At 54.6% G+C, this 18,997-nt stretch overlaps 1 protein-coding gene across 2 annotated transcripts in view; it reads right to left on the reverse strand.

Annotated features, from left to right (window-relative positions):
* The window catches only part of VWA1 (von Willebrand factor A domain containing 1), a 37,304-nt gene extending 18,989 nt beyond the window's left edge, over nucleotides 1-18,315 (reverse strand). Inside the window, exons 1-2 of one of the 2 annotated variants that reach the window (XM_064171915.1) lie at nucleotides 18,294-18,315; nucleotides 898-1,018 (exon numbers count right to left, since the gene is read on the reverse strand). In XM_064171915.1, coding sequence (XP_064027985.1) covers nucleotides 898-1,018; nucleotides 18,294-18,302 — 130 coding nt within the window. In that variant the 5' untranslated portion in view covers nucleotides 18,303-18,315. Of the gene's footprint in view, nucleotides 1-897; nucleotides 1,019-1,107; nucleotides 1,192-18,293 lie in introns of those variants that run through there. The other variant, XM_064171916.1, reaches the window with a different exon arrangement.
* Nucleotides 18,316-18,997: the final 682 nt, after the last annotated feature.

Raw genomic sequence — 18,997 nt, forward strand, 5'->3', positions numbered from 1 at the left:
CCAGGGCAGGGGCCAGGGGTGAGACACTCAGCTCCAGGGCAGGGGCCAGGGGTAAGACACTCAGCTCCTTCAGTGCAGAGGCCAGGGGTGAGACACTCAGCTCCAGGGCAGGGGCCAGGGGTGAGACACTCAGCTCCTCCAGTGCAGGAACCAGAGGTGAGATACTCAGCTCCTTTATCTCAGGAACCAGAGGTGAGATATTCATCTCCTCCAGTGCAGGAACCAGAGGTGAGATACTCATCTCCTCCATCTCAGGAACCAGAGGTGAGATACTCATCTCCTCCATCTCAGGAACCAGAGGTGAGACACTCAGCTCCTCCAGCTCAGATACCAGAGGTGAGACACTCAACTCCTCCAGTGCAGGACCATGAGGTGAGATATTCATCTCCTCCAGCTCAGGAGCCTGAGGTGAGACACTCAGCTCCTCCAGCGCAGGAACCAGGGGTGAGACACTCAGCTCCTCCATGTGCCTTTCCCTGCTGTCAGACTTGAACAGTATCCAAGAGAGAGCATTTTAAAGAGGAGATACAATGCCTGGACTACAGAGATTAGCAAGAGAAGAGAACAGGTCCAGTGCCCCTCTCTGGCTTCTGCTTCTCTTTCTCAGGGTGGGCAGCACACAGGTAGCAGCGAGGGGGCAGGGATTTCCCCTGCCTGCACTAAACTGCACCTTTCTGCAGCAGCCACAGAAACAAGCAAGATAAACAACCCTTTCCAGCACAGCAGTGTGTCTGTTTGTCCTCCTGCCAGCAAAGTAACAGACAAGGATCACTTCTACACCCAGAGCAGCAACACAACATCAGCTTTTACCTGGCAAAAGGCTGAAGGAGGAGCTGTGAGGAGCAGGAGGTCTGCAAAGGAGTGGGGCAGGGAGGGAACCTTTCTCCTTTCACTCACCTCTGGCAGGTGTGTCCTGTCCCGCAGCAAACTGCAGCCACAGACCGAGAGAGAGAACTGTCTCAGCCAACATAGCAAAGCCTGGTCCCGGACAAACTACCTTAAATCCAAAAGCTGGGCTCTGTGAAGGCAGAGGAGAGGCTTAAGATCAGTCATATTACACGCAAGGATCCACCAGATCTCAGGGTCCAGCTTCTGCGCTGCTCATGCCTTGAGATCCGACTGCTTCTGGACGTGTGTTCTGCTGGGCTCTGGTGTAAGCTCTGGCTCCTGTAGGCAATTTTCCTTCCTTCTCCCCCCGCCCCCCCCCCCCCTCGGCTCGACGGCGTCTGAAGTCATAAATCCATCTTGACAGCAATAGCTGGAGGAGAGGCACAAACAGCACCCCTGCTGCTGCTGCTGCTCCCCTCCCGACTCAAACTTGCCCCAGCAGTGGGGATTCAGTTGCAGGCAGCCTGAGTGCAGCTGGGTTGGTTCAAGCAATATATCCCTGGAGATAAAACTTTGGCCCTGCAAGACACTGGCAGCAGTCCAGCTACAGGGGGGCAGCGAGGGGGGAGGGAAGAAGAAAAAGCTCAGAGAAGTCCAAAGCTGCTCTGCTCTGGAATGAACTAGAAGGAGGAAAAGCACGTATATAAAGGGAAGGAAAAGTGGCGAGGCTGAGGAGCATGCCCTGCCCTGGGAATATTGGCTAATCTTCTGGGAGGAGGCAGGCTCAGCACTCCTCCAGGTCCTAGCGCTACCCAGCGTGTCCCTTTCGCTGTGCCAGACACCAGAGCTGCCAACACCCCCCCCCTCCCACACACACACCTCCTCCTCTTCTTCCTCCTCACTGCTTCACCCTGGAGAAGAGCTGCTGCAGGAGTCCCCAGGCGATGCAGAGCCTGCGGGAAGCCAGCGGTGCTGAGGTGAGGAGTGGCAGCCGAGGAGGAGAGGGCATGAGGCAGTGGCTGCGGTGCAGCTGGTACGTGCAGCAGCCTGCCGGTGCCCACTGAGAGCTCCCCTTGGCACGGCCTGAGGTCTGGTCTCAAGGCTGTGACTTCTGAGTCAAAGGGGACTCACAATCCTAAAGATAAATCCATGACAAACGCCCTCCTGGACGGAGCTTGGCAGAACACACACCACAGAGCCCAGGTTAAACCTCCACAGCCTCTCTGCTTTCCCTGGCTGCAGGAGGCACCAGAGCAGAGCCTGGACCCAACCTGCTTGCCCTTCTGCTGGCTCTCCTGCTCTCCATGGGGCTGCTTTTTGGCTGCTCTCCTGATGTCCATGTAGAATCAGAGAATCAGTCAGGCTGGCAGAGAGCTCCAAACTCATCCAGCCCAACCTAGCACCCAGCCCTGCCCAACCAACCAGACCATGGCACTAAGTGCCCCAGCCAGGCTTGGCTGCAACACCTCCAGGTACACAGACTCCACCACCTCCCTGGGCAGCCCATTCCAATGCCAATCACTCTCTCTGCCAGCAACTTCCTCCTAACATCCAGCCTGAACCTGCCCTGGCACAGCTTGAGGCTGTGTCCCCTTGTTCTGTCCCTGGCTGCCTGGCAGCAGAGCCCAACCCCACCTGGCTACAGCCTCCCTGCAGGCAGCTGCAGGCAGCAATGAGCTCTGCCCTGAGCCTCCTCTGCTGCAGGCTGCACCCCCCCAGCTCCCTCAGCCTCTCCTCACAGGGCTGTGCTCCAGGCCCCTCCCCAGCCTTGCTGCCCTTCTCCAAACACCTTCCAGCACCTCAACACCTCTCTTGAATTGAGTAGCCCAGAACTGGACACAGTACATGTAGCTGCTTTTGGCTCCTCTGTTGCTGTCTATGTAGCTGCTTTTTGGCTCCTCTCCTGCTGCCCATGTAGCTGCTGTTGACTGCTCTCCTGCTGATGGCTCCTACTCATCAGGTAGAGCTGAGAAAATTCCCTTTCCCCTTTTTGCACTTTAACATGTGCTACATCTTGGAAGGTCACACCCAATTATGAAGAGATCAATCCATCACCATCTCCCTTTACATGGGGAGTGACCAACAAAGGCAGGCTAAAAAGGAGCAGAGGAGGAGAGTTTGGAAGCCTGGGGCACTTCTACAACTGGTGAGCAATATTTCCCCCATCTGATTTTCTCTCTCCTGGGAGCCATAAAATAAATGAAGAGGAGTTAGGAGCCAAGGAGCTGTGAGGGATGGGAAAAAAAGGTTGTATCCAAACTCATCAGCCAGCTAGAAAATCAGGAGGCCCAAAAAATCAGATCCAAGTGAGGAGCAATGGGTTCAGGCAGGCAGCTGAACTTCCTTGGCACTTGTTCATGTTCCCCCCCTGCCCCAGCTTGGTACCCAGCTCTATCATGGAAGGGGCTTGCAGCATCAGGTTGTATGATAGAATGCATTGGCTTGGAAGGGACCTTTAAAGGTCAGCTAGTCCCTGCAGTCAGCAGGGACATCCCCAGCTAGATGTTGGGGACATCTCAGCCCCAGGTAGCATGACCCTGGCTGAGTGAGAGCCTCAGCCATGCTGGCTGGAAGCGGCATTATCCCAGGTGGAATCAGACAGCCCTGCTCTCACACCATCTAACCTGTGAGATCCTCTCAAAGATGGCATCTGGATCCTGGTGTGAGAGCTGTGGTGACCAAGAGCTGTTGCCAGCAGGCTTTCCTGACACACAGAGCAGGCTTTCCTGACGTTCCAGCCCACTGAAGCAAGCCTGGAGATCAGCTGTCTGCTGCAGGCACAGTGAACTTGACCATTGCCCTTGGAACTCCCGAGCAGCCTTTCTCCTCTGACTCAGTAGGGTTTGGGCTTGTCCCTGTCAAGAGCTGTGCTTATCTGACAGCAATCAAGGTGAGGTCAGTGGGAAGTGCAGGCACTCCAGCAGCCAAGCTGTCAGCCTGGAGTCTCATTTGGCAAGAGAGCTTCCAGGCAGAAAGAGAAAGGTCACATGGCAAAGCAAACCTCATCGTGGTCTAGGTCAGCAATCCGAGCACACTGAGCTGTTCTCACTGCACAGGTTCACACTGAGTTCAGCTGCTGATGTGTCGGCCATGGTGGCAGCCAAGGTGGCAAAAGGGTTGAGTGAAGCACTAGTTCAGCTCATAGAGTCACAGAATGGCTTGGGTTGGAAGGGACCCTAAAGGTCATCCAGCTCCAAGACCCCTGCCATGGACAGGGACACCTCCCACCAGCCCAGGATGCTCAAGCTTGGATGCAACTTGGCCTTGAACAGGTGAATGCCTTGCAACACAGGTTGTGTTCAGGTTAGTGTTGATTTGAAGGAGGGTAGAGAGGCTCTTCAGAGGGGCTTAGATAGGCTTAGACCAATGGGCCAACACTGATGGGATGAGTTTCAGCAAGGCCAAGTGTCAGCTGCTGCACTTGGGTCACAGCAAACCCAAGCAACACTACAGGCTTGGGGCAGTGTGGCTGGAGAGCTGCTGGCAGAAAGGCACCTGGGGATTGTTACAGACAGGAGCTGAGTGTGGGCCAGCAGTGTGCCCAGGCAGCCAAGAAGGCCAATGGCATCCTGGCAGCAGCAGCAGGGAGGGGATTGTGCCCTTGGACTCTGCTCTGGTGAGGCCACACCTTGAGTGCTGTGTTCAGTTTGGGGCACTGCAATATGAGAGAGCTGTGGAGGTGCTGGAGCAGGTCCAGAGGACAGCAATGAAGCTGGGGAAGGGCCTGGGGAATAAATCTGATGAGGAGAGACTGAGGGAGCTGGGGATGGGTGGTGTGAGGAAGAGGAGGCTGAGGGCAGAGCTCATTGCTGCCTACAGCTACCTGAAAGGACACTGTGGAGAGGCTGCTGCTGGGCTCTGCTCACAGGGAACTGGAGACAGAAGAAGGGGGAATGGCTTCAAGCTGAGGCTGGGGAGGTTTAGATTGGACATTAGGAGAAAGTTTTCCATGGAGAGAGTGGTCAGGGACTGGAATGAGCTGCCCAGGGAGGTGCTGGAGTCCCCCAGCCTGGCTGTGTTTCAGGGTGGTTTGGATGTGGTGCTTGGGGCTATGGTTTAAGGTGGCTCTTGTAGAGCAGGGTTCTAGGTTGGCCTTGGTGCTCCTGAGGGGCTTTGCCAGCTGCATGGTTCTGTGATTCTGGACCTGGGCTGGGCTGGAAGAAGCAAGTCTTGTCCCACTGCAAACCATCTGCCTCTCACCCACTAACCTGGCCAGCAACAGGTTGCTCCTGCCCTGCCATCCTCCTGCCCCACTGCTCAGTGAACCCTTTCAGAGAGAAAATGCCTGCAAAGACACTGGGCTGGAAATACTTCAGGTCCTGTTCCCAGGGCTCACAGATGCACGTTCAGAGGCCCCTGGCTGGAGCTGGTGGGTACAAGGAGATGATTTCCTTCCATTACTCACTTCCCAAGGAACTCTTTCCACGGAAGGGTTGCTCATCTTAGAATAATTCCCTTTATTGTGGGTCTAGCGACGTGAATGCCATTCAGCCTCACACCCTGGAGAGATTTCAGCTTTTATCTGCCTCTAAGTCCTGCTGGGATAGGTGGAAGCAGGAAAAAACAGCCTGGAAAATAATTAGATCTGAGACAATTTAGTTTAAAAATAAAACTTTACTGTAAGTGGCAGATTCTGTTTCCAGGCAGCCTGCTGCTTGCGCAGGGTGATGCTTCCCTAGCCTCATCCTGCACTCTCAAGCCAGCAGCATCACTCCAGAGCACCTTCCTCACCTATCCCTATCCCTGACTGGACTGAAATTCACTCAGGATGATCAAGGTAAGTTACAGGAGCAATTAATGGCTCTGAAAAGGAAAAACAACCACAAAAGGAATCAAAAACCAACTGAAAATCACCAATCTGCTGAGTTTTGGCTGGGATACTGCTGGGACTCAAGCACAGAACTGGAAAAGCTCTCTCAGATAACACTGAGTCCAACTGGCAGGCAAACACCACCATGGCCACTAAACCCTGTCCCCCAGTGCCATATCTGTGCAGTTTTTGAACACCTAGAATCATAGAGTCAGGCAGGGTTGGAAGGGAGCACAAGGAGCAGCCAGTTCCAACCCCCCTGCCATGCCCAGGGACACCCTACCCTAGAGCAGGCTGCACACAGCCTCAGCCAGCCTGGCCTCAAACACCTCCAGCCATGGGGCCTCAACCACCTCCCTGGGCAACCCATTCCAGCCTCTCACCACTCTCCTGCTCAACAACTTCCTCCTCACCTCCAGCCTCACTCTCCCCACCTCCAGCTTTGCTCCATTCCCCCCACTCCTGGCACTCCCTGACAGCCTCAAAAGTCCCTCCCCAGCTTTTTTGTTGCTCCCTTCAGCTCCTGGCAGGCCACAAGAAGGTCACCTGGGAGCCTCCTCTGCTCCAGCCTGCACAGCCCCAACTCTTTCAGTCTGTGCTCATAGGAAACCTCCAGGGATGGAGACTCCAGCACCTCCCCGGGCAGCCTGTGCCAATTCCTGACTGCTCTTGCAGGAAAGCAATTTTCCCTAATACCCAACCTAAACCTCTCCAGGTGCAACTTGAGGCTATTGCCTCTTGTTTCATCACCTTTAGTACCACAGAATCAAGCAGGCTGGAAGAGAGCTCCAAGCTCAGCCAGCTCAACCTAGCACCCAGCCCTGCCCAACCAACCAGACCATGGCACTCAGTGCCCCAGCCAGGCTTGGCTGCAACACCTCCAGGCACAGCCACTCCACCACCTCCCTGGGCAGCCCATTCCAATGGCAAATCCTCATACTAGGGAGCAGAGCCCAACCCCACCTCATCCCAGCCTCCTCTCAGGGAGCTGTAGAGATCAACGAGGTCTCCTCTCAGCCTCCTTTTCTCCAGGCTGAACACCTCCAGCTCCCTCAGCTGCTCCTCCAGACCCTTCTCCACCTTCCTTGCCCTTCTCTGGGCACACTCCAACCCCTCTCTAGGTCCTCCTTGGAGTGAGAAGCCCAAAACTGAACTCAGTACTCGAGGTGTAGCCTTCCCTAGTGCTGAGCACAGGAGGACAACCACCTCCCATGTGCACACACAGCCTGCACAACACCAACCCTCCAGCACAGAGCTCCATGGATTGCTTCATTCTGTGCATGGGAAGGCTCTGGCAGGACGCTGCAGCTGCTGTGACATTCTGGGATGTAAACAATCCACAGCGTCTGAAGAGATGCAATATCCTGAGACAAATCACCACAGCTGGAACAAACAGGCTTTGGGGGAACACAGCCTCTTTCTGACTTCTTTCTTCCTCCCTTTCTCTCTTTCTCTCTTTATTTATCTCTTTATTTCTCTCTCTCTTTCATTTTCTTTATTTCTCTTTCTCTCTCTCTTTATTTCTCTCTCTCTTTCTCTTTATTTCTCTTTTTCTTTCTTTCTCTTTCTTTATTTCTCTCTATTTATCTTTCTTTTTCTCTCTTTCTCTATTTCTCTCTCTCTTTTTCTTTCTCTTTTTCTTTCTCTTTCTCTTTATTTCTCTCTATTTCTCTTTCTCTCTCTCGCTCTCTATTTCTCTCTCTTTCTTTCTCTCTATCTCTTTCTTTCTCTTTCTCTCTCTCTATTTCTCTCTCTCTTTCTCTTTATTTCTCTTTCTTTCTTTCTTTCTTCTTTCTTTCTTTCTTTCTTTCTTTCTTTCTTTCTTTCTTTCTTTCTTTCTTTCTTTCTCTTTATTTCTCTCTATATATCTCTCTCTATTTCTCTTTCTTTTTCTCTTTTTCTCTCTCTATTTCTCTCTCTCTTTTTCTTTCTTTCTCTTTATTTCTCTCTCTTTCTCTTTATTTATCTCTCTCTATTTCTCTTTCTTTTTCTCTCTTTCTCTCTCTCTCTTTCTTTCTCTCTCTCTCTTTCTTTCTCTTTCTGGAGTGTCTCAGGGTGGTTTGGATGTGGTGCTTAGAGCTATGGTTTCAGGTGACTCTTGTAGAGCAGGGCTGTAGGTTGGCCTTGGTGCTCCTGAGGGGCTTTGCCAACCTGCATGGTGCTGTGATGGTTCTGTGCCCTCTGCCAGCTCCAGCTGAGCCATCAGCTGGGTTCTGACGCAGAGGGTGAGGATGACAACTGAATCACCACCAGCACTCAGAGCCAGCTCCAGCTTTCCCTGCACACCCTGCCCACACATGGCTCACCTCACCGTCCCCCTGTCACACTTCACTCTTAGCTGGTGGCTGGAGTGCATGAACCTGAGCTGCAGTGACTCCAGAGATGCCACTCTGGCTGCCAGCAGAGAGGATCTGGCCCCAGTGCCAGTTCTCAGTTACCAGTGTGTCATGCAGGCTCCAGCCTCCAGTCAGCTCTTATTTTTGTATGACTTGGAAGGCAAACTACAAAATTAGACATGTTTACACCCTGCCTGCACCAGTAAAGCTTCCCTCAACACTTCCTCACTGGGAATGACTCCACAGTGAGCTAAGGTCTAGCACACAGATCTCTTTCACCCCAAAGCAGCCTCAATAGTCACCCAGTGCAAAAATGCAGCCACTTCTGCAATGAAGTGCAGTAGATTTTCAAGGGTTTGGAGCAGAGCCACAGAGCCTCAGAGCCACAGAGCCACTGAGCATCAGAGCCACAGAGCATCAGAGCCACAGAGCCACTGAGCATCAGAGCCACAGAGCCACTGAGCATCAGAGCCACAGAGCATCAGAGCCACTGAGCATCAGAACCACAGAGCCACAGAGCTTCAGGGCCACAGGGCATCAGAGTCTCACAGCCACAGAGCCTCAGAGCTTCAGGGCCACAGAGCATCAGAACCACAGAGCCTCAGAGCCACAGGGCATCAGAACCACAGAGCATCAGAACCACAGAGCCACAGAGCTTCAGGGCCACAGGGCATCAGAGCCTCACAGCCACAGAGCCTCAGAATGTCAGGAAGGGACCTGAGGAGACCATGCAGCCCAAGCCCCTGCCAGGGCAGGATCAGCTGTATTTCACAAAGGTTTGGATACACAAAGGAAAAATAAACTGCAGGACAAATCTGCTCTGGAAGAATGCAAGCAGGGCAGGGGCAGTGCAGTGGGCAAGGCTGGTTCCCATTCCTAACACTGAAGAATTGGCTCCAGAGTTCTCCAAAACCTTCTTAAAAATAGCCTGGTAGCATCCAGCAGGAAGAAAAGGCTTCAGAAGCAGTGCTGTGAGTGGGCACTCCTGCTATTTGCCCTCCAGCAGGGTGCCATGCCAGGGCACAGCATCCTCCTTTCACATCTGCAGCAGCCTTTGTCAAAACGAAGGAGTTGATGGCAAGGACTCAGCAGCAGACACAATGCACTGGGGAAGTGCTGTTCTTGACCCTCCTCTCTCCAGGACCAGACTGCTCTGAGCAGCTGCAGGACAGCATTGGCAAAGCAGTCCCAGGAGCCAGGTGATGGATGCCATGTGTTCAGCCAGCCTGCTCCATCGCTACTGCCTTTGTTTGAGCACATCTGGTGGATATGAGCAAGGCTCAGAAGCAACCAGTTGGAACTGGAAGGAGGAGACAGGGCCAGCTTCAGCTGGTGGGGCTTGGTGCTCACAGGGTGTTAGAGACCTCCACAGATCATCGAGTGCTGCTGCACTGCATCCCAGGCTCACAGGATGTCAGGGGTTGGAAGGGACCCGAAGAGATCATTGAATCCAACCCCTCTGCCAGAGCAGCACCATCCAATCTAGCTCAGAGCACACAGGAACACATCCAGACAGGCACAGAAAGGCTCCAGAGAAGGAGACTCCACAGCCTCTCTGGGCAGCCTGTGCCAGGGCTCTGGGACCCTCACAGGAGAGAAGTTCCCCCTTATGCTGAGCTGGAACCTCCTGTGCTGCAGCTTCCATCCATTGCTGCTTGTCCTACCCCAGAGAGCAGTGAGCAGAGCCTGTCCCCCTCTCCTGACCCCCAGCCCTCAGACAGTTATAAGCATTGATTAAATCCCCTCTCAGTCTTCTCTTCTCCAGACTAAGCAGCCCCAGGTCCCTCAGCCTGTCCTCATAAACCATGCCCTCCAGTCCCTTCATCATCCTCACAGCCCTCTGCTGGACCCTCTCCAGCAGTTCCCTGTCCCTTTTCAACCTGGGAGCCCAAAACTGAAGGCAGTGCTTAAGATGAGGTCTCACCAGAGCAGAGTAGAGGGGGAGTAGAACCTCCCTGGGTCTGCTGGACACACTCTGCTGAATGCACACCAGGATCCCATTGGCCTTCTTGGCCACCAGGGCACAGAGCTGCATCAGAGTTGTGATTCTGCACACTCCACCAGCTGTTGACACTGCCCCAGCACAGCCTGTGAAGCAGAGCTGCTGATACCAAGCCAGCTTATCTGCAAGCCAGCTCCCATCACCAGGCAGCAAAACTGGCCCAGGCCTGAGAAACTGGGTCCTAAATGAGCAGACCTCTCCAATATTGAGCTGCATCCAATGGAAGGCATCCACTGGGGCAAGAGCTCATGGACTCACAGTGCAGGGCTTGGAAGAGCCACATTTTAATGACATAATACTCCTGTTGTCTTCAGCACAGCTGGCCCAGAGTCAGCAGCAGCAGCTGCTGCTCCTCACACACTTGTAGAGTCCTCAGAGTAGAAGCTTCTGGGCTGGAGCTTTCTGCTGGTGCTCCTGAGCCAGCCACCAACCCAAACTTGACTGTTGTTAAGAGCAAATACACACAGACAGCTTTATTCTGGGCTGAGAGGGCTGATGTTAGCAAAACCAGACCTCTGTCTGCAGCAGCCCTTGGAGTCAGCTGTGTCTGTGGTGCAGCTGAGCAGCAGCCTGCTGCTCTGCCCTGCAGCCTTGGCCACTTTTGTTTACAAGCTCCCCTAAACCAGCCTGGACTTCACCCAGCTTCTCATTTGCACCTTAGGTTTCAGCAGGGCTGTAAAGTGGTTTATTGGGTTAGGTGGGTGGTTAGGCTTGATCATTTTGGAGGTCTTTTCCAATCATTCATGATTTCATGGTTGGGAGGAACAAATGAGGTCATTTGCAGAGTTACAGGAGGAGGTCAAAGAGCAACCTGATACAGGAGGGGAAAAAATAAAAGCTGGAGGGCTGGATGCCAGCAGAGCAGAGCAGAGCAGAGCAGAAGCACAGGCTGCCATGGTTCCCCATCTGAATTCCCTCCCCAGAGATTTAAGCTGGCAGAGGGGAGATTGAAAGTGGATGTTAGGAAGAAGTTGTTTGCAGTGAGGGTGGTGAGAGACTGGCACAGGTTGAGGGTGGTGAGACACTGGCACAGGTTGCCCAGGGAGGTTGTGGAGCACAGAAGCACCCAATGTGATCTTTGATCACATTGGGTGCTTCTGTGCTCCACAACCTCCCTGGAGGTGTTCAAGGCCAGGTTGGATGAGGCTTTGAGTGACCTGTTCTAGTGGTAGCTGTCCCTGCCTATGGCAGTGAGGTTGGAACTGGCTGAGCTTTGAGGTCCCTTCCAACCTAAACCCATTCTATGATTCTATTTCATTTTCTCCTTGCTCCTGCCTGGAACTGCTGCAATTCCTTTGCCTGCCCCTAAACTGCTCACAGCTAGGGCAGGCTGTTCCACACAGATGTGTAGCAGTGAAGAGATAAACCAGGAGAAACAGCAAAAGACCATGGAAGTGGCTCACTGCTCATTCATGGACCCATGGAATGGATTTGGTTGGAAAAGACCCTGAAGATCCAATCTAACCCTTCTCTAACTCCACTGAGTCTAAACCATGTCCCTCAGCACCACCTCTCTGCACCTATAAATGCCTCCAAGGATGAGGATTTGACCTGGGGATCCAGAGGTTATCTGCACTTCTCTGTTTGCCAGGTAGGTCACAAACATCTAATGACTGCAGCTCTGTCTCTCCCAGTTGCTGTTGAAGCTCCTTTTTGTGCTCAGCAGGCTGAATTAATAACTGTTGGGTTGTCATAACTCATCCTCCACCCCACTGCCAGAGGTGCTAGGGGCTGTCCACATCCATCAGCCTCCCTGCCAAGGAAGAGCTGACAGAGCTCTGCCCAGCATCACTGCTTTGGTTCAGTGCTTTCCAGCTCAGCTCAGGAGAGTGGGACTGGAAAGAAACCCTCAGAATAACCAGGCAGGACTCAGGCTTGGCATTATTTGGGTGCACAAAAGCCACTGACTTCCCCAGGACACAGAGGGGCTGTGCAGCTATCACCACCCCAACACTGCAGGACACAGAAGTGAAAAACCAACCCTACCCTAGAGCAGGCTGCACACAGCCTCAGCCAGCCTGGCCTCAAACACCTCCAGCCATGGGGCCTCAACCACCTCCCTGGGCAACCCATTCCAGCCTCTCACCACTCTCCTGCTCAACAACTTCCTCCTCACCTCCAGCCTCACTCTCCCCACCTCCAGCTTTGCTCCATCTCCCCCACTCCTGGCACTCCCTGGCAACGTAAAAAGTCCCTCCCCAGCTTTTTTCAGGCCCCCTTCAGCTCCTGGCAGGCCACAAGAAGGTCACCTGGGAGCCTCCTCTGCTCCAGCCTGCACAGCCCCAACTCTTTCAGTCTGTGCTCACAGCAGAGCTGCTGCAGCCTCTGAGCATCCTCCTGGCCCTGCTCTGGACACACTCCAGCATCTCCACAGCCCTCTTGTCCCAGGGGCTCCAGAGCTGGATGCAGGACTCCAGGTGGGGTCTCAGCAGAGCAGAGCAGAGCAGAGCAGAGCAGAGCAGAGCAGAGCAGAGCAGAGCAGAGCAGAGCAGAGGGGGAGAATCCCCTCCCTGGCCCTGCTGGCCACACTTCAGCTGCTGCAGCCCAGGCTCTGCTTGGCCCAACTGAGTCCTCTAAGATCAAGTCCAAACACTGACTCAACACCACCATGACCACTAAACCCTGTCCCCAAGTGCCATGTCCATGTGTTTCTTGAATACCTCCAGGGATGTGGACTCCACCACCTCCCTGGGCAGCATGAAGAGAGGTCATCAGGGCAGCAGCTCCTCCACACAAGCACTTGCCCTGGTGCTACAACCCATGCATGGCAGGGAGCAGGGCAGACCAGCAGCACAGGGCATTGCCTGCTCCTATCAGCACAGTGACTGCTTTTTGGGTGTGCTCTATTTTTAGAGGTTGGTCAACACCTTGCCAGGCTCTGCTGAGTTTTCAGCTTGGGGAGGGTGGGGAGAAGCAGGCAAAGGCCTTGATGAATGTGCCCCTGAGCAGCCAGCAGCCCCACATCGAGTCACAACAGGAAAGGGAAGCAGTGTGTGGCTTCTCTGTTCCTACCAGGAGAGATGCTCTGCGCCCCCCTGCCAGCACAGCTGCGGGAGCGTTGGCCAAGCTCTGCTCCCTGCACACAGCCTGGAATTCAGGAGAGAATGAGGCTGATTTTCCAGCAGCCCCAACAGCCAGGTGGCAGAGCCTGCTGGCCCCCAGCTCCCCCGGGGGCAGGGCAGCAGAGGTCCCAGGCTTTTCATTTCTACCCTGATGCCAGCAGCCTTTGAGACTGGAGCAGCTTAGCTGCAGAAGTGTGGTCTGAAAACTGCCCTGCAGGCACGGAACAGGTTCAGCACTGATGTGGCTGCAGCAGAGCAGCACAACCGGACCAGTCTGGGACTGGGATTTCCCACTGTAGAGCCCTTTCTCTGGTCCAGGCTGCCAGGAAGGAGCTGACCTTTGGTTTCAGCCTTTAGAACTACACTTGCCTCTAAGGTAGTTTTTGCTGAGGGCTCTTTTTGCAGCTGCAGCTTTCCACCCTCTCAATAATAAAGCAAAACCATCTGAGCAGTAACAATGCTTCGAGCACAAGAAACAATCCCTCTTTTTGTCTGAGCCCAGCAAGGCAGCTGGGGAGTGAGTGGGAGGAGAGGGAATGACTCCCTGTGCTGTCAGCAGGGCTCCTCCAGCCCAGCTGACCTTGGCTGGCTCACTCTGTGCTCCTCTAACACTTGCAAACTTGTCCCTTTCACGCTGCTAGTGGCACCGTGGGGGATTTTCCCCGCAGCCTCCACGCCAGCCCTTGGCTTGTGGCCGTGCCCACTGCCCTGCCTCTCCTTTCCACGGGGTGAGCTCTGACTCAGACCTCAGTTCCTCCCCGTGCTCAGCAAGTTGCAGAGATGTGGATGCTTTGTGGCTCCAGGCTTTGGTGCAGGCAAACCACAGGATGAGGCAATCCAGGAGCTGCCCCACGCAGAAGTGCTAGAGAGAAGCAGCCCCATCTGCCCCATGAAAGCCAATGCCACACCAAGCAGGTGGCCATGGAACCACACAGCAGGCTTCCCCTACCCCAGCACCATCCCTGCAGTCTTTCCACGTGGGAACCTGGCTCTTGTGGCACAGGCAGGCTTGGCAGCACGGGAAGGCACCTGCAAGCCCAGGAGGGGAGCATGCAGAGCAGCACCCACTGTCCCTGGGCAGGGCTGCCACTCCCCACACACACCAGCACTCAGCAGCTGGCAGGAGCCTGCTCTGTCCTTCTTTGCCACCATGGACTCAGTTTGAGGTCATGCAATGAATCAGAAGGGTGGGAGAAGGCTGTTGGGATGTCCGAGGATGCACAGCAGGCAAACCTGCTGCCAAGAGTCAGGGGCCAGCTCCACCTGATGTGTGCAGAAGCCTAACTGCACTGGTGGGCAGTGTGTGAGTGGCCTCCAGCGCCACTGGGCACCACTGAAAAGAGCCCAGCCTCACCCTCTTGCCCCTCACCCTTTAGCTCTTGCTGAGCTTTGAGCAGATCCCTTCTGGGACTGCTCTTCTCCAGGCTCAACAGCCTCAGGGCTCTCAGCCTTTCCTCCTCACAGGGATGCTCCAAGCCCCCCAGCATCTTCGTGGCTTCTGCTGGACTCTCTCCAATAGGTTCCCTGTCCCTCTTGAACTGGGGAGCTCAGGACTGGACACAATACTGCAGGTGCAGCCTCAGCAGGCCAGAGTGGGGGGGGAGGGGAGAACATCTCTCAATCCCAAGCCTGTGGCATGAAGAAGCCTGCAGGAAGCAGAGGGCTCTGCTGGGAAGTGCTGTGCCTGACAGGCAGCCCAAGCCCTGCCAGCCTCACACTCCTCCCACGTCACAGCAGGGAAATAGTTGCAATTCCAGTAATCCACACAGAAAGAGGTGACTGGACTGGTGGAGGCATTCAAAACAATCCTCATCTCTTCTGGGGATAAGAGACTTCTGTTCTGGAGCTGGATGCTGTCCTGCCTGACCCAGCTGTGACAGAACAATGGCAGCAGAAACAATGCCCTCAGATCAGTGGTGCTGTTAGACAGAATTACCCTCCCTGCTCTCCACCCTCCCATGGAGGCACAGGATCCCTCTGCAGAGATAAGGTTCAATCAAGAAACAAGAGGCAAGTGATGCAGATGCAGAGTCCCACCCCACCAGCCCCCCCTGGGAACATCTGGCACCTTCTCTCTGCAGATCTTTCACCAAAGCTCCTCTTCTCCAGCAGATCAGCAGGCTCTGAGTTTCACATCTCACCCCCAGGCCTGATTCCTGCCCTTCAACTTCCCATAGCAAAGATGTGTCAGCACAGAAAGCTGCCCCTTGGGCTCCTCAGGAGCATGCTCCATGAGCCACCAGTCCTGCGTGGGGGTCTGCACATGCTCAGCTTGAGGGGAGAGGAGAACTGTCACTGCTCACCAGGTCTGGTAGGGCTCTGGGGAGCTTGGGAACGTCTGCACAGCCACACTGGCAAGCACCTGGACAGCCACACTGGCAAGCACTTGGATTATTCACACTGTCAAGCACTGGGGACATCCACACTGGCACACAGTTGGACCATCCACACTGGCACACACTGGGCACATCCACACTGGCACACAGTTGGACCATCCACACTGGCACACAATTGGAGCATCCACACTGCCACACAATTGGACCATTCACACTGGCACACACTGGGCACATCCACACTGGCACACAGTTGGACCATCCACACTGGCACACAATTAGACCATCCACACTGGCACACACTGGGCACATCCACGCTGGCACACAGTTGGACCATCCACACTGGCACACAATTGGACCATCCACACCGGCAAGCAGCTGGACATGAAGTGTGTTGGAAGAACCAGAAGTGGGATTGCAGTCCCTGGCTGTGGAGCTCTTCACCAAGCTCACTGCCCTCAGCTAGCAACACCAAGCACTTAGTTACATTTCCAGGGCTTTCCAGTTTAGTTTCCCACCCTGGCAGGACCATCCCACCCTGGCAGGACCATCCCACCCTGGCAGGGTTATCCCACCCTGGCAGGACCATCCCACCCTGGCAGGACCATCCAGCCTACTCCTTGCACCTATCATTAGCCCTTGTGAACTGTAAGAGCAAACGACCACTGGGTGCCACCAGCTGCCTCCCACGCCTTACAGCTGGCACAGGCGGAGCTGGGGAAGTGCTGCAGGTATTTCTCACTACATCAGTCAGGAATTCTTTGCTCAGAGCCACCCTAAATGACCCTGAAAGCAATGCACCGCTGTTAGCAGTCTCCCTGGGTGAGCACTGACTCACTCCTTGAACCCTCTCAAACAAACACACCTTTGCCTTCTACCCCAGCAGCTGTTTGGCACCCAAAGGCTGCCACTGCCAACCCTTCTCGACCAGGTAGTTCTAAGCCACCTCTCTTCCAAGAGATGGATTCAGCAGCATCAAGCAGCACTAAACAGCAGATTTATGTTGCTGCTGCCTGGATCTCATTTCCCCACAGGAGAAGAAAGAGGAATCAACCAAAATAGCAACATCTGCCCACAAACTCTGAACTGGCAGCTGATGTCTGAGGACAGTTGATGGTTGTGCAGCTTGCAGCATACCTTAAACCCTGGGCTGAAAAGGCACTTCTGAGATTTCTCTTGAAATTGAGAATGCTGCTGTGGTGGGGACTGCTTTGTGCAGGTAGCTGTGGTTGGGTTTCAGTTCTCTGGCTGGAATTTGGAGTTCTTGGCAGGTTGGGATTGATTTTTTTTCCCCTCTCTTTCTCTCTTTATTTAATTGATGAAATACAGCATTGGTTTGGTTTATGACTGTGCTTTGTGCTGGAAATGGTCAAGGCCAGCACCCTAATCTAGTTGGGAGTAGCTTTAGACTGGAGATGAGGAAGAAATTCTTTCCAGAGGGTGGGGAGACACTGGCACAGGTTGCCCAGAGAAGCTGTGGATGTTTCCTCCCTGGAGGTGTTCAAGACCAGGCTGGATGAGGTTTTGAGCACCCTAATCTAGTGGAGAGTAGATTTAGACTGGAGATGAGGAAGAAATTCATTCCAGTGAGGGTGGGGAGACACTGGCACAGGTTGCCCAGAGAAGCTGTGGATGTTTCCTCCCTGGAGGTGCTCAAGACCAGGCTGGATGAGGTTTTGAGCACCCTAATCTAGTGGAGAGTAGATTTAGACTGGAGATGAGGAAGAAATTCATTCCAGTGAGGGTGGGGAGACACTGGCACAGGTTGCCCAGGGAGGTTGTGGATGTCTCCTCCCTGGAGGTGCTCAAGACCAGGCTGGATGAGACTTTGAGCAACCTGGGGCTAGTGGGAGGTGTCCCTGCCCATGGCAGGGGCTTGGGTCTAGGTGATCTTTCAGGTCCCTCCCAACCCACCCATGCTGTGAGTCAGTGAAACAAGAAGCATGACCCAGGTCGGAAAGGAACTGAAATCCACTGCTAGGTCCTGAAAGAGTTGAGCCCTGTGGGAATCTGCCACTGCAGTGGATTCCTGGAGAATGGTCCTAGAAACCCCTCAGAAAGGTGGCAGGTCCCTGAGAGTGCTGCTAAACACTCAGAGAAATGGCACACCAGAAGCAAGGGCAGAGGAACAGCTGCAGACAGACCGACAGCCCCACTCTGCTGTGCCCAACAGCTGCAGACAGACTGACAGCCCCACTCTGCTGTGCCCAACAGCTGCAGACAGACCGACAGCCCCACTCTGCTGTGCCCAGCAGCTGCAGACAGACTGACAGCCCCACTCTGCTGTGCCCAACAGCTGCAGACAGACTGACAGCCTCACTCTGCTGTGCCCAGCAGCTGCAGACAGACTGACAGCCCCACTCTGCTGTGCCCAGCAGCTGCAGACAGACCGACAGCCCCACTCTGCTGTGCCCAACAGCTGCAGACAGACCGACAGCCCCACTCTGCTGTGCCCAACAGCTGCAGACAGACTGACAGCCCCACTCTGCTGTGCCCAACAGCTGCAGACAGACTGACAGCCCCATTCTGTGGTGCCCAACAGCTGCAGACAGACCGACAGCCCCACTCTGCTGTGCCCAACAGCTGCAGACAGACTGACAGCCCCACTCTGCTGTGCCCAACAGCTGCAGACAGACTGACAGCCCCACTCTGCTGTGCCCAACAGCTGCAGACAGACCGACAGCCCCATTCTGTGGTGCCCAACAGCTGCAGACAGACCGACAGCCCCACTCTGCTGTGCCCAACAGCTGCAGACAGACTGACAGCCCCACTCTGCTGTGCCCAACAGCTGCAGACAGACTGACAGCCCCACTCTGCTGTGCCCAAACCCTGCTCTTGCTTCAGAACCTGAGCATCTGCAGCTCCAGCTCCCCCTCCCCCTGCTGCCCCTCTGACCCAAGCAAGCAATGAAGCCAGGCTTACCACTTCCATGTTCACTCCTGGTTCTCACAAGAGGAGGACAAGCAAAGCTGCAGGGGCAGAGAGATGGGCTGCAGGGCAGGAAAAGGGGAGGGACTCATCACCATCAGGCACATTCAGCCTCAGGTGGAGCTGCAGCTGTGCAAGGGAAGAGGCAGGGAAGCTTTGTGCAAACTGGGCTGCTCCAAGCATGGGCTCTGCCTTAGCTTCTGCCCCTGCTTGCATGTCTGTCATGCAGAGGAAGTCTGGCAGATCCTGTTCAGCAGAGCTCTCCCACACGTGGGCCTTTTTCAGCCTCTGCACTGCTTCCTGGCACCTGTTGAGGCCATTGCTGTTGTGAGCCTTTCCCCACGGAGGGCACTCAGCAGCCAGTTAGAGCTGATGAGGGGGGTGGAGGGCAGAGCTTGTGAGGAGAGGCTGAGGGACCTGGGGCTGCTCAGTCTGGAGAAGAGAAGAGTGAGAGGGGATTGAATCAATGTCTATAACTGTCTGAGGGCTGAGGATCAGGGGGGGACAGGCTCTGCTCACTGCTCCCTGGGATAGCACAAGCAGCAGTGGATGGAAGCTGCAGCACAGGAGGCTCCAGCTCAGCACAAGGGGGAACTTCTTGACTCAAAGGGTCCCAGAGCCCTGGCACAGGCTGCCCAGAGAGGTTGTGTGGAGTCTTCTTCTCTGGAGCCTTTCTGTGCCTGTCTGGATGTGTTCCT

Source organism: Pogoniulus pusillus, chromosome 36 (assembly GCF_015220805.1).
Source record: "Pogoniulus pusillus isolate bPogPus1 chromosome 36, bPogPus1.pri, whole genome shotgun sequence".
Classification (NCBI taxonomy): Eukaryota; Metazoa; Chordata; class Aves; order Piciformes; family Lybiidae; genus Pogoniulus; species Pogoniulus pusillus.